Raw genomic sequence first — 21337 nt, 5'->3', positions numbered from 1 at the left:
CACTCCCCCATCCTGGGGCTGCATGCGTGTGCATGCGTGTGCGTGCACTCCCCTATCCTGGGGCTGCATGTGTGTGCATGCGTGTGCGTGCACTCCCCTATCCTGGGGCTGCATGTGTGTGCATGCGTGTGCGTGCACTCCCCTATCCTGGGGCTGCATGTGTGTGCGTGCGTGTGTGCTGCATGCGTGTGCGTGTGTGTGCACTCCCCCATCCTGGGGCTGCATGCGTGTGCGTGCGTGTGTGTGTGTCCTCCTAGAGCAGCGAGTGAGGGCCCAGTGAGTACTCACTGGGAGCATGGCCCTGATGGGAGGGTTGAGCTGCTGTGAACACAATCACCTGATGTCTGCCAGGGGCTTGCCTTGATGACACACTCCTGGTGACACACACTCACTGGCACTCACTCCCGGAAGCCCCAAGTCCCACCCAGGCTCCAGCCCCAATCCCTGGGCATCCAGGCCGCTGCCCTGTGGGGCGGGGCTCAGTGGATCCAAAGGGCCAGGCAACCGGCCAGGTGTCCGACCTGGTGACCAGTGGGCACTCAGAAGCCGTTCAAGGGCCCTTTGTGCAGCCTGTGTGCCCTTGGATGGCTGAGCTGGACGCAGGGCTGGAGGCCAGCATGGCAGGGGCTCTGGCTGGACTGGAGGGCAGGTGGCAGCACCCGGGCCAGGCCACCGGCAGGGTGACAGTCCCCACCCCTCACCCCGCGAGGGCAGCGCGGCCCTCTGAGGGCAGGGCGGAGGCCTGGGGTGGGGACGCGCGGCCGGCAGGCGTCCCGGGGCGGGGCGGGGCGTCCCGGGGCGGGGCGGGGCTGCCGGTGGGTGACACCGGGCCGCGGGGTGGGCGGGCGTCCCGGGGCGGGGCGGGGCGGGGCGGGGCTGCCGGTGGGTGACACCGGGCCGCGGGGTGGGCGGGCGTCCCGGGGCGGGGCGGGGCGGGGCGGGCGGTGGGTGACACCGGGCCGCGGGGTGGGCGGGCGTCCCGGGGCGGGGCGGGGCGGGGGGGTCGGCGGGCGTCCCGGGCGGGGCGGGGCGGGGCGGCCGTACCTAGCCACCTCCCTCGGCCCTCGCAATAAGGGGCCCGGGCGCGGCGGGCGGCGGCGCCGTCGGGGCTGGGGCGCGGCATGGCGCTGTGGCCGTGGCTGGCGGCGGCGCTGCTGGGGCTGCTGCTGCTGCTGCCGGCGCTGAGCCGCCCCGCCCGCTTCTACGCCAAGCTCGGCGCCTACTGCGCGCTCTGCCTGGCGGCGTCCGCGCTGGCCTCGGCCGTCTGCCTGCTGCGCCGCGGCGGCCGCTCCGTGGACAACATGAGGCGAGCGGCGGGGGGCGGCGGGGGGCGGCGGGCGGGGGGCGCGCGGGCGGCGGGCGGGGAGCGCGCGGCGGCGGAGGGCGGCGGGCGGCGGGCGCTCGGTGGACAACATGAGGCGGGCGGCGGGGGGCGGGCGGGCGGGGAGCGCGCGGCGGCGGAGGGCGGCGGGCGGCGGGCGCTCGGTGGACAACATGAGGCGGGCGGCGGGCGGCGGGGGGAGGCGGGGGGCGGCGGGCGGCGGGGGGCGGGCGGCGGGCGGCGGAGGGCGGCGGGCGACGGGCGCTCGGTGGACAACATGGGGCGGGCGGCGGGCGGGCGAGCCGCGCTTCCGCTTCCCGAACTTTCTCCCTCCTCGGCCTCTTCCTGCCCCGCCCGCGCCCCGCGCCCCGCGCCCCGCGCCCCGCGCCCCGCGCCCCGCGCCCCGCGCCCCGCGCCCCGCGCCCCGCGCCCCGCGCCCCGCGCCCCGCGCCCCGCGCCCCGCGCCCCGTCTCCCGGCGTCCCCGCGCCCCGCGCCCGGCGTCCGGCGTCCCGGCTCCGCGCGTCACAAAGTCCCGCGCTCGGGCTCCTTCCCGCGCCCCGCGCCCCGGCTCCCGGCGCCCCGCGCCCCGGCTCCCGGCGCCCCGCGCCCCGGCTCCCCGCGCCCCGGCTCCCCGCGCCCCGGCTCCCCGCGCCCCGCGCCCGGCGTCCCGGCTCCGCGCGTCACAAAGTCCCGCGCTCGGGCTCATTCCCGCGCCCCGCGCGGCCGGGCGAGGCCGAGCCCGCCTCCGGGGCGGGGACGCCGAGGCTGCGCTGGCCGCAGGTGGGGGACACCTCGCGCTCTCCGCTCTCCCGCCGCCGCACGGGAGCTGCTGCCGCCGCCGCCGCCGGCCCGGGCGGGCGGACCGGGGGCGGGGGGGGGGGGCGCGGGGGCGAGCGGACGGGGGAGGGGGGGGCGGGGGTGTGTGGAAAATCCCCGGACACCCGCGCGCCGCCCTGGCCCCGGCGGCCCCGCCCCCACGGTTGCCCCATCCCCTCTGCCCACAGCCCGCCAGGGGTTTTGCAACGCCGCGGAGGGCAGGGTGCAGGCCTGGGGGGGGCTGGGGTCACGCCCCGGGGAGGGGCGCCGGGCTTTCGCGGGCCCCACGCCGCGGGGACTGTGGCCGCCTCCCCCGGGCATCAATGCCAGGTGGTCTTGAGGGTGCCCAAGGGCCTGGCCGCTGTTCTGTGGCACCCACCTCGGGCAGGGCGGTGCCCTCCCGGGGCAAAGGGCCAGCGTGTCCCTGCACAGCCGTCCTCGGTGGGAGCAGAGGGCCTCTCCAGGCCCCGGTCTCCCAGGACCCGGCCTGCCCTTGAGAGGCTGGAGGGACTGCCACGGGCATAGGAAGGGGCTTGCCGTGGGGAGCGACCCCCACACCAGTATCCAGGCCCTTCTGCACAGATGGAGCCGGACACCCATGGCTGACACCTGTCATCCTAGTTACTCAGGAGGCTGAGATCTGAGGATCACAGTTTGAAGCCAGCCTGGACAGGAAAGTCAGTGAGACTCATTTCCAACTAACTACCAGAAAGCTGGAAGCAGAGCTGTGGCTCAAGAGATAGAGCACCAGCCACGAGCGAAAAAGCCAGTCATACTGAGTTCAGTCTGCCCTGAGTTCAGGCTCCAGTACTGGCATACACACACAAAGGACACAAAGGACAGGTGTGCACACCTTGAAGGGATAGATGGCTCAAAGTCCGGGGCAGGTATGTCTCTGGGAGGAAGTTCTGCTGTCCCTGGGCCCAGCCAGGGAGGGCGTGCTTGCTTGCTTGGAGCGAGCCTGTCCCAGTGCAGGCTGGCAGCTAGGCGTTTTCAGCAGGCCTGACTTGGGACATCCATGGTGGGTCTCACCCTCAGGCTTGATGTGCACTGCAGTGGTGGCCTCATTACTAGCAGCTTCCTGCTCTCAGAGAAGCCCAGCCTGCTCTTCCTGCACCACAGCTTCCCGGGGGCCAAATCCAGTCACCAGCTGCCCTTTTGTGTTAGGGCTAGGCCTAGCAGGATGGCAAAGCCAGTACAGGGCCCTCCTATACTGCCAAGCCCATGGTTCAGCATGCCCAGCTAAAATACGCAGGCCCCCAAGGCCTTCCTGCACCCTCCCTCCCACCCCAGCACCACCCAGACCATGGCCCTGAGGCCTGGGGACCTTGGCTGGGTAACAGTAGGTGTTTTGTTTCTATTGGCATCTGGGTTCCCAGGGCCAAGGGAGGGAGGGCTGCAGACCAGACAGAGGCCAGGAGACCGAAGGCCTGCCCCTGGGCCTCAGGTCCCTGTGAAGGCCTCGCCCCTGTACCAGCAGATCAAGGGACAGGTGCAGACATTGTCAACATGGGCACCTCCGGCTGGAGGGTGCAGAAGAGTCAATGTGGAAAATGCACAGTGGGTGCCGTGTCATTAAGCTGCCACTTGTTCTGGGGGTGGGGGAAGAACGTGGGAGTGGAAGCTTGCCTGTGTCTGGTTCTCCAAGCCTGAGCTTAGACAGGCTGAGCGGGGCTGGAGCCCCAAGCCTGGAATGGGACAGAGCCTGGGCACTATGGATGCCCCTGTCCTTGGAAATGGGATGGTGGGCTGCGTCAGTTTATAGATGACCAGCTGAGACTTCCAGGGCAGTTTGATGGTATGGTGTAGGAAGAAAGGAGGCATCTGCCCAAGGTCTTAGAAGTAAGATATAGCTGGAACTCAGAGTGAGAAAAATGTTCTTGTCACCCGGCACCAGTGGTTCCCACCTGTAATCCCAGCTACCCAGGAGACTTAAGTCAGCGTAAAAAGTCTGTGAAACTCTTCTCTTCCAGTTAACCAGCAAAAAGCTATAGAGGTGTGGTTCAAGTGACAGATTGCTAGCCAAGAGCAGAAAAGTTAAGTGAGAGCACAGGTCCCTGAGTTCAAGCCCCAGGACCAGCGCGCACACACAGAACCTTTAGTCTTCCACCTGTGCACACCCTGGCCCTGAGCTCTTGGACAGGCATCCGTACTCCTCTTCCTATGAGGTCGAGGCTGGTGCGGGAGGCCTTTGCCGTTGGCAGTGGGCCTCTGTGTGTGCAGGGAGCGGTGCTGGTAATGGAAGGGCCAAGGCTGACTTCAGGCTGGGCTGTGGGTGGTCTCTTCTCTGTGTAGGGGTTGGGTTGAGGTGTTCCACCTACCTGGCAGGCCATAGCAAAGCAGAGGCTGCGTGTATTGGATTGGGCTCGGCTTCGGGTTAAGAGGGATAGAGCCGTGGGCCTTGAAGGACAGAGGAAGTACCCTTCCTGGGAAGGATGGCATGCTGGTGCTGCATCCCAGGGCCAGGTCCTCATCCTCTGCCATCTGTGCCCACCCCAGGCTTGGGGAAGAGATGGGTACTGCTGTGCTTACAGAGACCAGGGGCTTGTTGGCATTGGTCAGGTTTTGAATTTAGACAGGACCCAGCCTCGTAGCCGTGATCGCCAGCCATGAAGCCCCTGGGTTCACGACAGACTCAGAGATAAGGGCCACACAGCTGCATCTCTCCTTGGCCTGCCTGAGCCCTGGGCCTGGAGGGAGGCCGGGTCTTGTGTGACCGAGGCCAGAGAGGATGGGCTTCTGCCCGCGTCTCTGTGGACCCTAGAAGTGGAGGTCCCTGGGGAGGGCTGTGTTTGGCCAGGGAGGAAGATCCTGTGCCCACTCCCCACCCACCCCTCCAGCCAGCAGGGTCCCCTTCCTCCTGGCACCCGCTCTCCTCTGGTCCCCTTCTGCCCGTCTCTCTCCCGGGCCCTCTGGCACTCCACTACCGGGACACTTGATAGCAAACCAGTTGGCTTTCTGGAGTCTGCTGTCCCCACTCTGATGAGGCCAAGCAGATGGCCCTTCCCGCAAGGCTCCACCCAGAGAGCTTCCAGGTCTCCCTGGATTGGCCCAGCCCAACACCAGTAGTGAGGGCAAGGGTTACTAGTGGCCTTCCACGAGGACAGGCAGGCCCATGGCTTGAACCTGTCCTTGAACTGCTTCCTGGAGCTGGGGCTGACAGAGGTGAGCAGTCACTCAGTGACTCTGGCACTAATGGTGGGAGGTTCCCAGGGGACCCACTGTGTTCTGTCCCAGCCTGATGAAATGCAGCTGCTTCTGCTCTCCGTGTGCAGATGGCCTACAAGCTTAGGAAGGCCAAGTTCTTAGCCCAGGTCACAGATGGAATGGAAGGAGCTCAGACTCTCGCCAGCTGCAGGGACGCGTTGTGGCATGGGCTGGTCACTCACGGGCCCTGGCCACCTCTGTGCAGGGGGTGAGGACTTGCCTTTGTGAGCTGGGTCCAGAGCGGTGCTTGGCTGATCTGTATCTGTGTCGGGCAGGCAGCAGGGGTGGCTTTCAGCCCCCTCCCCATTACAACGGACCTTTCACCTTTCTCTGGTGGGCTTGCGGGTGTCCACTGCAGCTCCTAGGGTGCTTGGCTGGTGTCCCTCCTCTTGGAAGAAACACAAAAGAGAGACAAGCAGCAAAGCAGGGCCTTGCTCTCCAGGGTGAGGATTCCTTACCCAAAATGCACGGGGCTCGAAGTGTTTCAAACCTGGGATGAGCTGTCTTGGTGCTGGGACGCCAGTGTGAACACGGTGTGTTTGTTTATGTCTCCTGGGCGTCCGTGCAGACTGAAGATGTTTCTAAAGTGCTTCCAGCCCTTTGTAGTCCCTTTCCTGAGGTCAGGTGTCAGTTGTTCCAAGAACATAAGGGATTTGCGCATTTGGGGTTTAGAGTACCTGTTGTTCAGCCTGTATAAATCCTACAAATCCAGGCGGAGTGCTTGCTTGGTTCCAGGCGAGGTCCTGGGTTCTATCCCAGGCATCACAAAAAAAAATCACAGCTCTGGGGCTGGGAAGGTGGCTCAGTGGTAGAGCGCTTGCCTTGCATGCATGAGGCCTGGGGTTCAATTCCTCAGCACCACATATGCAGAAAAAGCCGGAAGTGGCACTATGGCTCAAGTGGTAGAGCGCTCGCCTTGAGCTGAAGAGCTGAGGGACAGCGCCCAGGCCCAGAGTTCAGGCCCCACTATGGGAGGGAAAAATCACAGCTCTGTCCTCTGCTGAAAAGAAACGCCCACCTTCCTTCTCTTTTTCAGTTCCCGAGGGTGTTTAGATCTGCTGATCCCAACTATCTTAAGCACCCCAAACTTACAGCCTCAGGGCAGACTCCTGGAGTCTTGATGGCTGGGCAGGGCTCCTCAGTAATCATTTCCCCCACCCCTCTCCAGCCCACTTGCCCTCCAGACACACCCCTGCCTCCTGCCTGCCAGCACCACTTCCCCAGGTCCTGGCTGTGCTCATCTTCCCAGTGTGTGAGCTGTGGCAGGTGAGGGAGCTCTTCTTGTTTTTGTCTGCAAGTCTCTGACAGGGAGCGGAGCTGGTGAGCACTCCCTGTGGATTGCTTGATACACCATCCCAGGGCTCTGCTCCGCGCAGCTGACCTGGCACGCCCCTTTCCCCTGGAGCCAGTCAGTGCTGGTTTCCAGTCACCTTAGACGAGGCTTTTCGGGTTCCACTTCCACAGGGTCCCCAGAGCCCGCCACAGCTCCGTGGAGGCAGGCAGTAGCCTGACCTTTCCAAGCTGGGGTAGTGGTCCGGTGGGAGTGCCGTGAGGGCGGGGCCGCGGTGACATGACCACAGGCTTGGGTGGAATGAAGGCCTGGCTGCCTTTGAACTCTGGGGTGTCAGGAGTCTGCGCTGTGGACCCTGAGCACTTACTCTGCTGCCCATAGAGGGCCTGCCTCCCTCTGGGCTCAGCTCACCTGCCTGGAGAGTGGAGCATTCTCCCCAACCTTGTGCTCCCCAGCGTGTTGCTGACAGCCCTGTGCTGTGCTAGGAGCGCAGAGGGAGTTCCCTAGGCTTCATCCCTGTGTGCTAACCTGCGATGGGTTAATGTCCTGTCTCGGGTGTGCAGAGCAGAATGTCTGGGCCCCTCCCTAGGGCCTCCTGCCCAGCCAGTGCCTGGGAGGACCTCTGGATACAGGCTACAGGGCACTCAAGGTGGCCTCAGCAGTGAGATCCAGTCCTGTCCTCTTCCAGCTGACCTCTGTGTGCCTGCCAGCCGTACCTGGGTGGCCCCAGGGAGGGGGTGAAGGCCAGCAGCAGCCTACCTGCACAGCTCCCCTGCTTTCCCTCAGCCAGGGTGGCCCTCCTGAGCCGTTCCGTTCTGTGCTGTGAGAGCACCCTCTCCCTGTCCCCTCCCCACCCTGCCCTGCAGGCCCTGCTCACTGCTGCTTCCATCCTCAGTATCATCAGCTGGTTTGTGCGGTCCTTCAAGTATGCGTACAACCTCCGCTTTGATGTCCGGGGACGGCAGAAGCTGGAGGCGGAAGGGCCCTGTGTCATCATCTCCAACCACCAGAGCATCCTGGACATGATGGGTAAGCTGCCACCCAAGGTACGGGGTGGGGACAGGGGAGGGGCAGGCTGGGCCCCCATGAGCCAGAGGCCTGAGCTGAAGCAGAGCCAGACATGTGGTAAGAGCAGCAGGCAGCCAGGGCCAATGGCTCACACCTGTAACCCTCACTACTAAGGAGATTGAGATCTGATGATCAAGGTTTGAAGCCACCTAGGGAAGGAAACCCCTGAGATTTTTGTTGTTGTTGTTGTTTTGTTGTTGTTTTTTTTTGGGTCCAGTCGTGGGGCCTGAACTCGACCTGGGCGCTGTCCCTCAGCTCTTCAGCTCAAGGCTAGCACTCTACCACTTGAGCCACAGCGCCACTTCCGGCTTTTTTCTTACATGGTGCTGAGGAATCGAACCCAGGGCCTCGAACATGCAAGGCAAGTGCTCTACCACTGAGCCACCTTCCCAGCCCGAGATTTTTTTTTTTTTTTTTTTGGTTGGTGGTAGGGCTTTTTTTTTGGCCAGTGGGGGGCCTGAACTCTGGGCCTGGGCACTGTCCCTCAGCTCTTCAGTTCAAGGCTAGCGCTCTACCACTTGAGCTACAGAGCCACTTCCGGTTTTTTTTGCTTATGTGGTGCTGAGCAATCGAACCCAGGGCCTCATGCATGCAAGGCAAGCACTCTACCACTGAGCCACCTTCCCAGCCCAGGGCTTGAACTTTGGGCCTGGGCATTGTCCCTCTTCAGCTCAAGGCGAACATTCAACTACTTGAGCCACAGTGCCACTTCCAGTTTTCTGGTGGTTGAAATAAGAGTCTCAGGGACTTTCCTGCCCAGGCTGGCTTTGAACTACGATACTAAGATCTGAGCTTCCTGAGTAGCTAGGATTACGGGCGGGCGTGAGCCATCGGCACCCTGCCCAATTAATCACCACAAAGCTGGGATGAGTGGTAAAGTGTCAGCCTTTAGAGAAAAAGCCAGACAAGAGCACAGGGCCCTGAGTACAAGCTCCAGTACCGGCACACCCAAAGTAGGCAGCAGGCTGCCTATGCGTGAGTGTATAGAGCTCCCATCTTCTGTATAAGGAAGGAGGCAGAGTTGGAAGGCTTGGCATCGTGTGTGGGGTGTGCCCGGCTCATCCTCCTCCGGGGGAGGCCTCGCACACGTCACTGCCTTGGTTCTGAATGTATCTGTGTATGTGTCCTCTGTCTCTTCCCCTCTCCTCCCCTTCTCCTGCCCCACTTCATATAGGCCTCATGGAGATCCTTCCGAAGCGCTGTGTGCAGATTGCCAAGAGGGAGCTGGTGTTCCTGGGGCCTGTGGGCCTCATCATGTACCTGGGGGGTGTCCACTTCATCAACCGGCAGCGCTCCAGCACCGCTGTGTCCGTCATGGCCGACCTGGGCGGGCGCATGGTCAGGGAAAATGTGAGTTTGCGGCTAGGCAGGGCTCTGTACTCACAGAGCATGTCTGCAAGTGGGTAGTGGCAGGGGCTGAGCCTGTGGAGGGGAGGAGACGCCTGGCTCTTGGGGCTCCTGAAGGCCACCAGCACCCCCCCCCCCCCACAGCAGCAACTCTTTTCTCCACAGCTCAAGGTGTGGATCTACCCTGAGGGCACACGCAATGACAATGGCGACCTGCTGCCCTTTAAGAAAGGTGCCTTCTACCTGGCCATCCAGGCCCAGGTGAGCCCCACCCTTCCTTGGGGGGGAGGGGGGTTGGGTCAAAGGAGGCTGAGATGACCTCCAAACTGGCCAGGTAGAAGCCAGTCTGACCTGTAGGGAGGGAGCCGGGGGTCAGGCCCTTCGCCTGCTGAGAGGCGCAGCCTGGCTCTTGATCAGGTCCAGGCGCTGCTGACACCCCACTTCCTGCTCTGCTGGCCAGGCAGAAGTCCCGAGGGTTTTTGTTTTGGTTGGTCATGAGGCTTGAACTCAGGGCCTGGGCGCTGTCCCTCAGCTCTTCAGCTCAAGCCTAGCACTCTACCACATGAGCCACGGCGCCACTTCTGGTGGTTAACTGGAGATAAGAGTCTTATAGACTTCCCTGCTTGGGCTGGCTTTGAACCGTGATCCTCAGATCTCAGTCTCCTAAGTAGCTAGGATTACAGGTGTGAGCCACTAGTTCCCGGCTCCAAGTGGAGCTTTATGGGGTGGTTTTGGAGGTCCTGAGCAGTGTGCTTCACTGGGGCTGGGGCGCAGCGTGGGCTGGACCACAGGCCTGCAGTGTGGGCAGGGCCTGGTTGGAACTCGGGTGTAGGTGGAGTGCTGGGAGCTCTCCCTGACCTTGCCTGTGTGTGCTCCCTGGCCCGTAGGGAGGGAGGCGTGACAGCGAGCCCTAGGGGTGCCCCGGGAGCGGTGTGGAGCAGAGGGGGTAGAGGGACTCTGCTACCTCCACTCCTCTGCCATGAGGACCCATGTTGGAAAGAACCACCAAGGGGCCCGGGGAAGGGGCTTTGTCCTGCCTGGCTGGTTCAGGCTGCAGCCTCAGCTCAGTCCCTCCACCATGGTGAGCCTTGCCCTGTGCCAGGCTGTGTGCTTCCTGCTGTCCGGGACCCACTATGTCCTAGAAGCCCCCACCAGCACCAGGGGGTGGGACCCAGCTCTGACCAGCAACCACCCTGCCCAGGCCCTCCAGTGGTTCTGCGTTCTTGCCTGTCTCCTGGGGCTGAGGGTATGGGGGGAAGGGACCCAGGGCCATCTCCAGAGCCACTTTTCCTGTCCCCAGCCCCTCCCTCAGGGCTAGACAACAGCCTTCCAGCCACGCCCCTGAGGCTCCCTGTGGTTAATGATCACCCCCAGGGGCCACCTGGCACTGTGGCTTTGACCCTGGTATCTTGCAGGAACTCCAGCAGGCTCTACCCCCTCCCCTGACTAGGGCTGCCCAGGGGGGAGGGGGAGGGAGGCCATAGGGAGGGCCCTGCCCTCCAGTGTGGAGAGAGTGAGCTAGCAAGAAGGCTCCCTGGGTCTGATGTCGGGGTACAAGGAGGATACAGAGCTGGGGTCTGTCGCGAACACACGGGAGCAGAGCAGGTGCAGGACTGGAAGGCAGCCTGTGGCACCCGACCTAGTCCTTGCCTGCAGGTACCCATCATCCCTGTGGTGTACTCCTCCTTCTCCTCCTTCTACAACTTCAGGACCAAGCTCTTCACCTCAGGTGAGCCCCGCCCTGTCCTTGGGGGAAGGGGGCACAGCCCCCGCAGGAGGAATGCTGTGAGTGGTGAACGGGTGGATGGATTTGGATCCTGAGTCTGTGTCTCAGTCAAGGGCCAGCACTACTTCCTCTCCTGTCTTCTCTGGGCCCGGGCCCGGGGTGGGTGGGGGGGCCCATTTCTGTGTAAGAAGACAGAGGCTGTCTAAAGGCCGAGGATCCATACAGACAGGACTGCGGTGGCGTCTGATGCCGGGACATGGTCTTCCGGGCCAGACCCCCATGTGGGTAGCCTGGACCCCAGTGCCCATCATGAGTGGGCAGCCTGCCACATTCACCCAAGCAGAAGCCCTGGCAAGCCCAGGTGGGAAGGTCAGATCAAAGGTTGAAGGTCAGTGGGAGGTGCCTGGTTTGGTTTCCCACATCTGCACCCTCCCACCCCCATTCACACCAGCACAGAAGTCTGCAGCAGGGGCTGGTTAGGACAGGCTGAGGGACTTTCCTGGGGGCGGAAATGATTGGTGGTGGCCAGGGGAGAGGACAGAGCTGTGGAAACCCATTGGACACACACTTAGAAACCTGTTTTACTGTCAGTGTTGTCTCAGTGATACACTCTAGCCAGGAGCTGAGGGAGCCCGCCCAGCTGGAGCCTCCGGTTCTCCCAGATGGGGGGTAGGCGGTGGGGGGTGGGGGGAGGAGGAGAGGCCGGGTAGCCACTGATGCCCACTGTCCCCCCAGGAACAATCAAGGTGCAAGTGCTGGATGCCATCCCCACCAGTGGCCTCACCGAGGCGGACGTCCCAAAGCTCGTGCACACCTGCCACCAAGCCATGAGGAGCACCTTCCACCACATATCCCAAGCGCCCCAGAACGGCGCTGCCGCGGGGCCTGATGGCCAACCAGCCCAGTAGCCCAGGCCACACATGGGGACAGCAGACAGGAGAAGAGGCCACAGAATGGACAGAGTCCCTCTCCAGGGCTGCCAAATATCACTGTGTCTGCCCCCCAGCCTGGCTCACAAGGCTCTCATTCAGGAAGCCGGAGGCCCCTCTGACACCTCTAGGGGGAGCCCCTCTGGGCTCTGCAGCCCTTACCTGTGCCTCCAGGGTACAGGCCTGAGGGCTAGACAGCCAGGCCTTTGGGCAGCCAGCCAAGGAGCAAGCAGGACTGGCCAGAGCTGGCCAGGGAACCAGGCACTGGCCCCAGGTCTTCTGACGTGGCTGCTGCCCAAGGCCCACTGGGTACAGTTTGGCTCTGGAGACCGGACCCTGGCCTGTGTCAGGCCTTCGGGAGAGGAGGTGTCCAGGCATCACATGCGTCTTGGGCCACCAGGGCCACAGGGCAGCGCAGCGGGCCGCCCCTCACCGCCTCGAGGACAGCGCATGGCAGTGTTGTGCTTTTTGTTTTTTCTTTTTATAAACAAAGTCTTGGAAGTGCCTAGTGAGCTGTGACCCTTACAGAGGAGGGGCAGGGTTCCCGGCATCTGCGTGTCCAGGAATACGGTTGTAAGAACAACAAAGCCCAATGCCCACATATTCCCCGTCCCCCACGCACACCCCAGGGGTCCAGTGTGGAAATCCTTCTCCCCAACCCTCCGTGGGAGTGAGCCTCACCACCAGAAATGCTTTTTCCAGCCAGGCACTGGTGGCTCACGCCTGTAATCCTAGCTACTCAGGAGGCTGAGATCTGAGAATCGCGGTTCAAAGCCAGCCAGGGCAGGAGAGACTGTGAGACTCCTATCTCCAATAAACCACCAGAAAACCGGAAGTGGTGCTGTAGCTCAAGTGGTAGAGTGCTCGCCTTGAGCTGAAGAGCTGAGGGACAGTGCCCAGGCCCAGAGTTCAAGCCCCACAACAGACAAAAAAAAAAAAATGCTTTTTCCAATGGGTGGGGTGTGGCTCTACCTAACAGGCAGGGCCTGATGGCTAAAGATGCCCTTTGACCTCTAGCTGTGTGTGGTGCCAGCCTACCACCAGAAGGAAGCCGTGCCTTGGAACCACCTGCCTGGACTCTTGTGGTGATGGCGCACCCAGCAGGGAGGAGGAAGGGCGCAGCCCCCAGTCCAGCCACTGCATAGCAGCTCAGTCTCCAGTGTTCCCCGCCCGGCCTCAGGAGGCTGCTGCTGAGGCCCACTGGCCTTGCTCTGGGAGGGAGGCCTCGTACCACGGGCCCTTTGGGTCCTGAGAAATGCTACTTGTGGGGTGCACACAGGAAGACCCCCATCCTGAGCCCAAGTCCGGGGGCTCTGGAGAAGGGGAAGGGGAGCAGAGGCCCTTCACAGCCTTCACGGGGAGTGGGGCAGGCCCCGCTGGGAGGTAGGAACTGCAGGGCAGGATGAAGAGCAGCTGCTTGTCCAGCCTCGGGTGGCCAGGTGGAGACCTTCACAGATCCTTCCTGCAGGAGCCTAGGGGGGGAAGAGGAGGCAGAGCTGGCTTCACCGCCCTGGTGCCCAGACCCCATCTGGGCCCAGATCCCAGGAACACAGGGATAGTGGCAGCACACGTTACTCACAAGACCCCAGCTGCTCCTCCAGGAAGGAGACCTGTTCACTCAAGGAGTCCACGCGGTCCAGCTGCTGGAGGGAGTGGGCCAGGAGGCTGCCAGGGTCCTGGAACCCGTGCTCCGAGGCCCTCGAGGCCAGGCTGTGCAGGGGAGCCAGTGCTAGCTGCAGCTTCTGCAAGGTGGGGTTGGGGCAGAAAGTCCAGGGACCCGTCAGCCTCTCAACTCAGCGCTGGCTCTCCTTGCCACTAGGGGGAGCTATTGCACCAGAAGAGCCTGAGACTGGTACAGAGGACGGTGTGACAGGACGTGTGGGGGTGGCCACGCTCTCCTCAGCCCGGGGAGTCCGAGCAGCAGTGTCACCTGGCATAACCCAAGCCAGAGAGGACCCCGAGTCAACAGGAGAGCTGGGGTCCTCGAAGGCCTCCCTGTGGAGCCCCATAACCTTTACTGGCAGACGGGAGCTATGTCCCCAGAAATGGCAAGGGTCTACGGGCCTGACCCAATCCAGCCCTTGTGAGCACCAGCCAGACCTGTCTGCCCAGCCTCACCTGCTCCAGCGTGTCCACACGAGACTGCAGCCTGCGCACCTCCTCCCGCACCACCGCCTCTGCTCCTGGGGGCAGATCCAAGCGCGGGTCAGGGAGCCCGGGCCAGGGATGGAGGCGTCCCCGCCCCAGGGAGGCGCTGGGCAGCTGCAAGCCCTGGAGTCACCGCCTCTGCCCCAGCTGTCCACCCGGGACAGGCTCCACAGGCTCCAGGTGGACTCGCCTGCCCCACCTGATGGGTGCTCACCGGGGCGGCGAGCTCCTGACGCTGGGCTGCTGACGGCGCATTATTACTCACGGTACGAGTTTGAAGTGTCACAGCGCGTACCAAAAGTAATAATGTCCCGTCACCAGCGAGGGGCCGTGTCCGGGGGTGGGGTCTTCTTGCGCTTTCTCGGTTGAGATGAGGCCTCCCGGAGAACTTGCCACAGTGCCTTCCAGAAACCTCCCCTCGGGGGAAGGGGCCCCTGCTACCACCTTCTACCTGGAGTGCCTGGCCTCTCACATGGCGCGTGGTACTGACCAGGGCGGGCCACCTCCACCTCACAGCCCTGGACCCATCCGTCCCCATCCGTCCCGCCTACCCACCGCCTCAGGCCAGGTGCCGCAGCAGGGGTGGGGGCTGAGCCTTACCTGTCGGGTCCGGGGCCATCCTGGAGGCCCCTCCCTTGGGCAGGCAGAGAGTCCCATCTGCAGACAGGCTCTGCCCCTCCCAGCACTGACACGAGTAACTGCCCGCCGTGTTGACACAGCGCTGGGGACAGCCGGCCCCTCCGGCGCTGCATTCGTCCACGTCTGCAGGAACAGACAAGCAGCCCTGCACGAGTGAGGCTCGGCCACACTACGCCCCACTAAGACCCATCCATCCGTGGGCACCAGGTGGCCAGCCCTTGTCCACGTACAAGCCGGAGTGTGGCGCCGGCCTTACCCGTCTGGCAGGTGTCTCCCCTCCATCCTGCAGGGCAGCGGCAGCGTCCCGGCTGGGCACAGTGCCCTCCGTTCCTGCATGGTGGCTGGCATATTGCTGTGGGTGGGGGAAGCATGTCACCCACTCCAGAGTGTCCCAAGAGCCCTGGGCAGCAGCCGAGGCGCGGCACCCCCACGCTGGGCACCACGGGTCCCACTGCCCTCACCAGCTTCACAGGCCCCAGGAAGCCCGCCGGTCCTCTTCCAGCCGGGGCAGCAGGCGTAGCGGGGCCCTGCAGGAGCCAATCCAGGGCTGCGGCGGTAGGCAGTCCGGTAGATGGTCCTGCAGGGAGAAGGGACCGTTCCAGGGACCCCACAGAGGCTGGCCCCAGCTGGACCTTGCCTGGACATGCCGGGGGGCACCCGACCCCATCGGCCAGCTCCTGGCACCTGACTACTGGGTCACCCCCAAGAGTCCCTAAAGGGTCTCTTGGAGACTGCAGCGTGGGGCCACGGCCCCCCGGGGTCTCCAGCGATGAGCAGACCCCTGCAGCATGGGGGGCCATGTGCAGGACCGACAGGCAGAGGCAGCCGGCCCTGCCTGCAGCAACGACTGCTGGGCTGGAGCCCAGCCCTTCCTCTCCTGGACCCCAGACGCCTCTGCTAAAGCTGCTCCTTCACTTTGGGGGTTTAAGAGCCTCTGAAATCTGGAGAGGAGTTTATGAGTCTGAGACTTTTCTAGATACTTCTAGGCTAGGAGGAGGCGGGAGTCCCTGTCCTTAGAACAAGAATCTGTTCCCCCTCCCCTTCGGGACATCAGGGGGTGTCTCCCTCAGAACTCATCACCAGGAGAGGGAGGGGTGCTGGCTGGGGTCGCAGGGCAGACCGGGATTACAGGCAGGTTTCAGGGGGCTGGCGATGCCCAGGAGGAAGCGGTGGGCATCCCAGGGCAGAGGGTAGCAGAGGTGGGCACCTGCAGCACGAGTGCTCTTCAAGGCGCCGTCCAAGGCTGGCCTCCGCGGTGATCGGGAGCATGCTCAGACCTGACCGCACCCCCAGCCCGCACCAGGGACCCCACAGCTCAGGCTCCGCAGGGAGGGCTGCTGGCCGGTGGGCGCTCACCCCTCGCGGGTGCTCACCTGTAGGTGCTGCAGGCCCGGTGCCCAGCGCAGGTGGTGAGGAAGGGCTGGTACACACGCTGCACGAAGGACTCTGAAGCAGGTCCTTGGACCTCCACAGCACACACCCTACGGCTAGAGGATTCCTGGCTCAACCACAGCACTGCGGAGTCAGGAGTCAGGACCCACGAGCATGGGGGAAGGGCTTGCGGGGGGACGGGAGGGAAGTTTCTTGGCCAGAGCCACCGTGAAGGCTGTGGGCGGCCTTAGGAAGGGCTGAGCCCCTTCCCCACCCACACCCACGCCCAGGCTTACCCGGGCCTGTAGACGTGCTCAGTGCCTCCTGCAGCCAGGACCAGAAACCACAGCAGGGGGAGCTCCCGGGAGCCCCGCATGGCTCCAGGTGGGCCTGCCTCCACCAGGGGCCTGGAGCGAGCAACACAGCCAAGTAAGGCCAGGAAGGCTTCCGGCTCCCATCCAAGGCCTCCAAGGGCAGCAGCCCCCTCAGGCAGAACCACCCCTCCAGCTAGGCGGCCCCTCAGCCATCAGCGAGCCAGGAGGCCCCTCAACTCCGGGGCAGAACAGAGAGGGCACTGGAGGTGAGGTGGGCCGGGAGGGTAACAGGCTGCTCCCGCTCCCTGGTGACTGGATGGCTCGCCTGCCCTCCACGCAGCTGTGGTGCCCATGGCCGTGGGACCCTGCCAGGCCAGGGCCTTGCTGGGCCATCCCAGCCCTCTGGACGTGGCTTCCATATCTGCCCAGGGCAGAATGTGTGCCCGGGGCATGCGGGTCCCAGGGTGTGGGTGTCCATCATCAGCAGATGCCAGGGCCGCTTAGGGGTGACCACCAGAGGGGGTGTCCTTCCCAGACTCGAGTCCCTGTACGAGAGCCTATGGGCTCCTAAGGCATTGGTCCCCTGGGTCTGCCTGTGCCCAGTTGGGGTAATGGAGCAGCCCTGCTCCCCTCTGGGGTCACTGGAGTCCAGGCCTCTCCTTGAATAGCTAAGCAGTGGCCAGGAGGCTGGTGAGGCTTCCTAGGAGTCCAAAGAACCCCAGTCCACAACTGGTCTGGGCCGAGGTTCCTACAATGAGGAGCCAACGGGTCAGGAGCCACAGGCTCCACCAGGCTGTCATGGTTGCCTGCACTGTAGACAGGAGGGTCGAACCTCTTTCTCCCAGACTCAGTTTCCCCAAAGACACCAGCCACACTTAGGGTCTTAGGGCCTCCTCGGGCTCGGATGGTCTGTCCCACAGACAGTGACACTCAAGTTGTGGGGCCCTGGCTGCTGTCCAGGGCTGGCCTCGCACAGACACTGGTCACTTGACTCGGTGTTGGGGCTATGCAGGTCCCTGCATCCACCTAGGCCCTGGCGGGCGGGGGCCGAGGGAAGCGGCAGGAGGCGGGTCCTTCCTGCCCGGCTGTTTGGAGGCAGAGGGGAGGGAGGAGGGCAGGGGGCCCGGGCTGGTGTTGGGTCTCAGGAGCGGCACTGAGCGCAGCTGGGGGCGCCCTCCCTCAGCCCTGCGCACCGGGCCAGGATTGCGCCTGCACGGAGGCTCGGGTTTTTGAAAGTCATGCTTTGCCCAGGGCCAGAGGAGGCGGCGGCGCGGCCGGCGCTCGCGGACCCCGCTTCCCCCGGTGTGCGGCCGGGCCGGCGGGGCCGCGGCGCAGCCCCCACCCAGGTGGATGAGAATCGCGGCCCCACCGGTGCCACCACGGCCCTGATGTCACCTCCCCGCCCCCCCGTCCAGCAGCCCCTGGGGAGGGGCCCCGGGGGGAGGGGCTGGCCACCCCAGGGCGACCTGTGACGGCCAGGAGGGCGTCTGGGCGTGGGGCCGCGGGGGCTGGACGGCTCGCGGGGGTCGGTCCTCTCCACTGCCGGCCCCAAGCTCGCGGGGGGGGCCGGGCCGGACTGGCTGCGGGGGGGGGGGGCCGAGGCCCCGAGCCAGGCCTGGGGGTCGCGGGCACGGGGGGGCCCCGGCCGTCGGCAGGGGGCGCCGGCTCCCGCGGCCGCTGGGCCCATTCTCCCGGCGGCAGCAGAACGAGGGCCGGGGCGAGGGGTCCGCGCGCCCGGAGCGGCCCGGCCGCGGCCCCGCGCGCTCACCTCTCGGGTCCCCGCGATCGCTCGCTCGGCGTCGGCCAGGTGGCCGACCCCAGCCCCGCGTCCGGCCGTCCGGGTCTCCCCGGCCCCGCCCGGACGGCCCCTGCCCCGGCGCCCCGCGCCCCCGCGCCCCGGCTCCCTCCGCACTCACCGCGCGGTCCGGGGCGCGCACGCGCCGCCGCCGCCGCCGCCGCCACCGCGCCGCGCCGCGGCCCCGCCCCCGGCCCCGCCCCCGAGCGCCGGCCCCGCCCCGGCCCCGCCCCCGCGCGCCGGCCCCGAGCCCAGCCCGCCTCGGTGGGCTGCGACCCCGCCCCCCATTGAGCGGACGGGGAAACTGAGGCCCCGCCGCGGAGGCCTTCGCCGGTGCGCAGTGAGTCGGCCAGAGCCGGGCTCTTGAGACAGGCCGCCCCGAGCGCCCCCTGAGCCCCGCAGCCGCCCGGGGCGCAGCCAGGGGTCCGACCTGCGCTGACTCCGGACGGCTCCCCGCCCGGCTGCGGCCGCTGGGGACCGGGCCCAGGAGCAGGATGACACGGTGGTGAGGGGGCTGCCAGGGCCCTTGCCTGGCAGCACCTAGAACATGGCTCAGGACAGTCAGGACCAGGCCTGAGTGCTCCTCCCCGCTGTGAATTCACACACGCACACGCACACACACACACACATACACGCACACACATGCACACGCACGCACACACATACACACGTGCACGCACGCACACACATGCACACACACGCACACACACACACGCACACGCACACACACGCACACACATACACACACGCACACACACACACAGTTCACTGTTCACCTGAGGCCTCTGGTTAGCTGCTGGCCTCCTCTCTCCAAGCCTGCGTTTCTGAATTAACCCCAGGACTCCCTCCACATTTCTGGGTGGTGATTGTCACTGCCTTAAACTTAGCCAGACCCTTACGTGTGTGTGTGGTAGGTGTGCGTGTCCGTGGAAGAGGTGCCCCTGGCCCGGCCTGCCTGGGACTCACCTGTCAAAGGGCTGTGGGTCGCCCCCCGGGTGCTGGTGGCAGCTGCTCTTCTGTGCGGCCTTCCATGCCTTGGGGGCGCTGAGGCTGTGGGTCAGAGGATAGGATTAGAGCCCACCCTGGGGACAGGCCAAGGCCTCCGTTTGTAAGATGGGGCTGTTGCCGCTCAGCCCTGGGGTGAGACACGGGGTGAGCGGAGCTGGGCATCCGTCTCTACAGCCCGGCTCCACACACAAGGCCTCTGGATGAAGCTGGAAGGCCAGCACCTGGGCATTCTGGCTTGGACTTCTTGTGCCCCACGAGAGCTGAAAGAACGGGGAGGGGGGGAGAGTCAGAGGCCTGGAGCAGAGCCCCACAATGAGGCCTTGCCTCTTGCCATTCAGGCAGCCACTGCATGGGGGGGTGCTGCGCTGCAGTGGGGCCTGTAAGTCTGAGGGTGCGGGGGGGAGGGGCTGGCTCTCGGACCCTTGGCCCAAGCCAGGAAGCTCTCTCCCAGTCCAGCATGACTGACAGTGGAGCCCAGGGTAGTGGCTCTGCCCTGCCCCCCGCCCGGCTGCACCCGCAAGCCAGCACTGCTCTGGAGACAGTTCTAGCTGGCGCTCTGCTCTACCTGCCTCTCAGACTCCTGGCGTGGCTAGGGAAGGGGCCTGGGAGGCTCTGCCACAGTGTGAGGGACTTGGGCCTTTGGACAGGACACAGGGACTCGGGGGATGGAGAAGAGGAGGCTGCCCTCAGGTCCTTGTGAGGACCCCATGTGACCCCACAGCCTCCCACCAAGCTCCCTAAGCGTGAGCCCCCACAGCCACCTGGCAGGAGGTGAGACCCTGCCTGCTCAGTGCCTCCAGGCGCACAGCTTTGGGGGTCCTCCCTCAGGCTGATCTCCTGGGAGCACGCATCCTCTTCTAGGGGGACGCAGAGGAGAAGACCGCAGTCTTCCAGCAGAAGAAGAAGAGGGCACCAAACCCAGCAGGGCCGAGTCCTGTGGCCCCAGGGACTCCCAGGCTGCAGAGTGGGGCCAGGCGGTGTGGCCGTGTGCCGGGCTGCATCCAGCTCTCCTGGCCCGCAGCATTGCTGGCCAGCAGGCGGGAAGAGGGGATCCACTCTGGTGGCCAGGGGGCCGTAGGAGCCTCCTCTGTTTCATAGGGATGGACGACCAGAAAAGCAGGGGAATCGCACCCAGAGCTGGATAGGCTCCAGCCCAGCTCACAGAGCCACCGCCACTCTGCCCTCTCCCTGGGGCCTCCGGGGCCTCTCCCTGTCCCTGACAGGGCCATCTGCATACCTGATGTCGCCCAGGTCATAGCCACCACCGCTGCCTCCTTGGGCCAGGTGTGCACCTAGCCCCTCGCAGGGACATCCAGCCAACGGGCCGCCCTGGGCCCCCTCCTGGGGCCGGCCTGTCCTGCGGCCTGCCCACCTGTCCCCAGGGCGGCCTGCCCTGCGGCCTGCCCGCCTGCCCTGCGGTCGCAGCCTCCATGGTGGCCTGTGGGGTTCGGGGCTGGGGCAGAGGCACCTCCCAGGCGAGGAAGGGCGGCTTTTTATGCTCCGTCCAGGGCAAATCAGGATTGGGATGGGCCCTTCCCGGCCGGACTTCCTGTGTGTGTTCTCCCCTGATAATGGGAATCTGTCAGCCGACAAACAGGAGGCTGGGGGGGGGGGGGGGGTAGCCGCGGGAGGGGGAGGGGAGCTCTCCCAGGGAACCTCAGGGCCCAGCCCCAAGTCATCCAGAAGCCCATGTTTGGGCTCTGCTGAGCCTGGCTGGGGACCCCGGGGACACGGAGGCGCAGTGTAGAGCCGAGGGCTGCGGAGCGCTGGGGTCCTCGGAGCTGCCACAGCGTGGGCCTCTGAAGAGGGGCCCACGCTTTCTGGGTGGCTGGGCCAGGGAGCTGGGACTCTTCCCAGGATGCCCCCAGATGGGTGTGGAATGAGGAGGAGGACACCCAAGGGAGAGGCAGTCTGCGGGGGGCCTTGACCAGGGCAGGTGGCAGCCCTCAGCTAGGAGGGGCCTGGTGGGGTGCAGCAGGATGGGCAGTCTGAGAACAGCCTGTCCCTTGGGTCCCCAGGGGCTTATGGGTGACACGGGAAGGGGCATGGGGAGGGACGGGCTGGACAGAGAGCAGCTGAGAGTCAGGTCACCTCCTGGAATACCAGCTCCCCCCATCTCTACCTCTCTTCATCTCTGTTTCTGTCTGTCTGTCTGTCTCAGAGCTGCTTGAAGGGCAAAGAGCCCACTGCCTCTCAAGATGTACAAGCAGGGGGCTAGGAAGGTGGCTCAGTGGTAGAGCGCTTGCCTTGCATGCATGAGGCCCTGGGTTCGATTCCTCAGCACCACATAAGCAAAAAAGGAAAAAGCTGGAAGTGGCTCTGTGGTTCAAGTGGTAGAGCGCTAGCCTTGAGCTGA

The 21337-nt window shown here is 64.9% G+C and overlaps 2 protein-coding genes across 3 annotated transcripts; one reads left to right on the top strand and one right to left on the bottom strand.

The window, feature by feature from the left end:
* Window positions 1-1102: 1102 nt before the first annotated feature.
* On the top strand, window positions 1103-12211 carry Agpat2 (1-acylglycerol-3-phosphate O-acyltransferase 2). The gene is made up of 6 exons (XM_042681120.1): window positions 1103-1306; window positions 7532-7665; window positions 8879-9054; window positions 9217-9312; window positions 10708-10780; window positions 11513-12211. Exons 1-6 carry the CDS (start codon window positions 1122-1124, stop codon window positions 11683-11685), a joined length of 837 nt encoding a protein of 278 aa, XP_042537054.1. The 5' UTR covers window positions 1103-1121; the 3' UTR covers window positions 11686-12211.
* Window positions 12212-12600: 389 nt separating this feature from the next.
* Window positions 12601-20383, bottom strand: Egfl7 (EGF like domain multiple 7). Of its 2 annotated transcripts, none has more exons than XM_042681094.1 (9): window positions 18940-19016; window positions 16161-16271; window positions 15867-15980; window positions 14955-15070; window positions 14750-14845; window positions 14455-14616; window positions 13825-13889; window positions 13286-13448; window positions 12601-13178 (listed from the first exon to the last, which is right to left on the bottom strand). In XM_042681094.1, exons 2-9 carry the CDS (start codon window positions 16238-16240, stop codon window positions 13156-13158), a joined length of 819 nt encoding a protein of 272 aa, XP_042537028.1. In that variant the 5' UTR covers window positions 16241-16271; window positions 18940-19016; the 3' UTR covers window positions 12601-13155. The 2 variants fall into 2 exon arrangements, with proteins under 2 accessions (XP_042537028.1, XP_042537029.1); XM_042681095.1 differs by lacking the exon at window positions 12601-13178 and adding an exon at window positions 20219-20383 and having other exon boundaries at window positions 13336-13448; window positions 18940-19023.
* Window positions 20384-21337: the final 954 nt, after the last annotated feature.

The sequence above is a fragment of the Dipodomys spectabilis genome, unplaced genomic scaffold (assembly GCF_019054845.1).
Source record: "Dipodomys spectabilis isolate Male_0828 unplaced genomic scaffold, ASM1905484v1 ptg000067l, whole genome shotgun sequence".
Taxonomy (NCBI): domain Eukaryota; kingdom Metazoa; phylum Chordata; class Mammalia; order Rodentia; family Heteromyidae; genus Dipodomys; species Dipodomys spectabilis.
The sequence above is the reverse complement of the archived record's forward strand: the minus strand, read 5'-3'. Positions and strand labels throughout refer to the sequence as shown.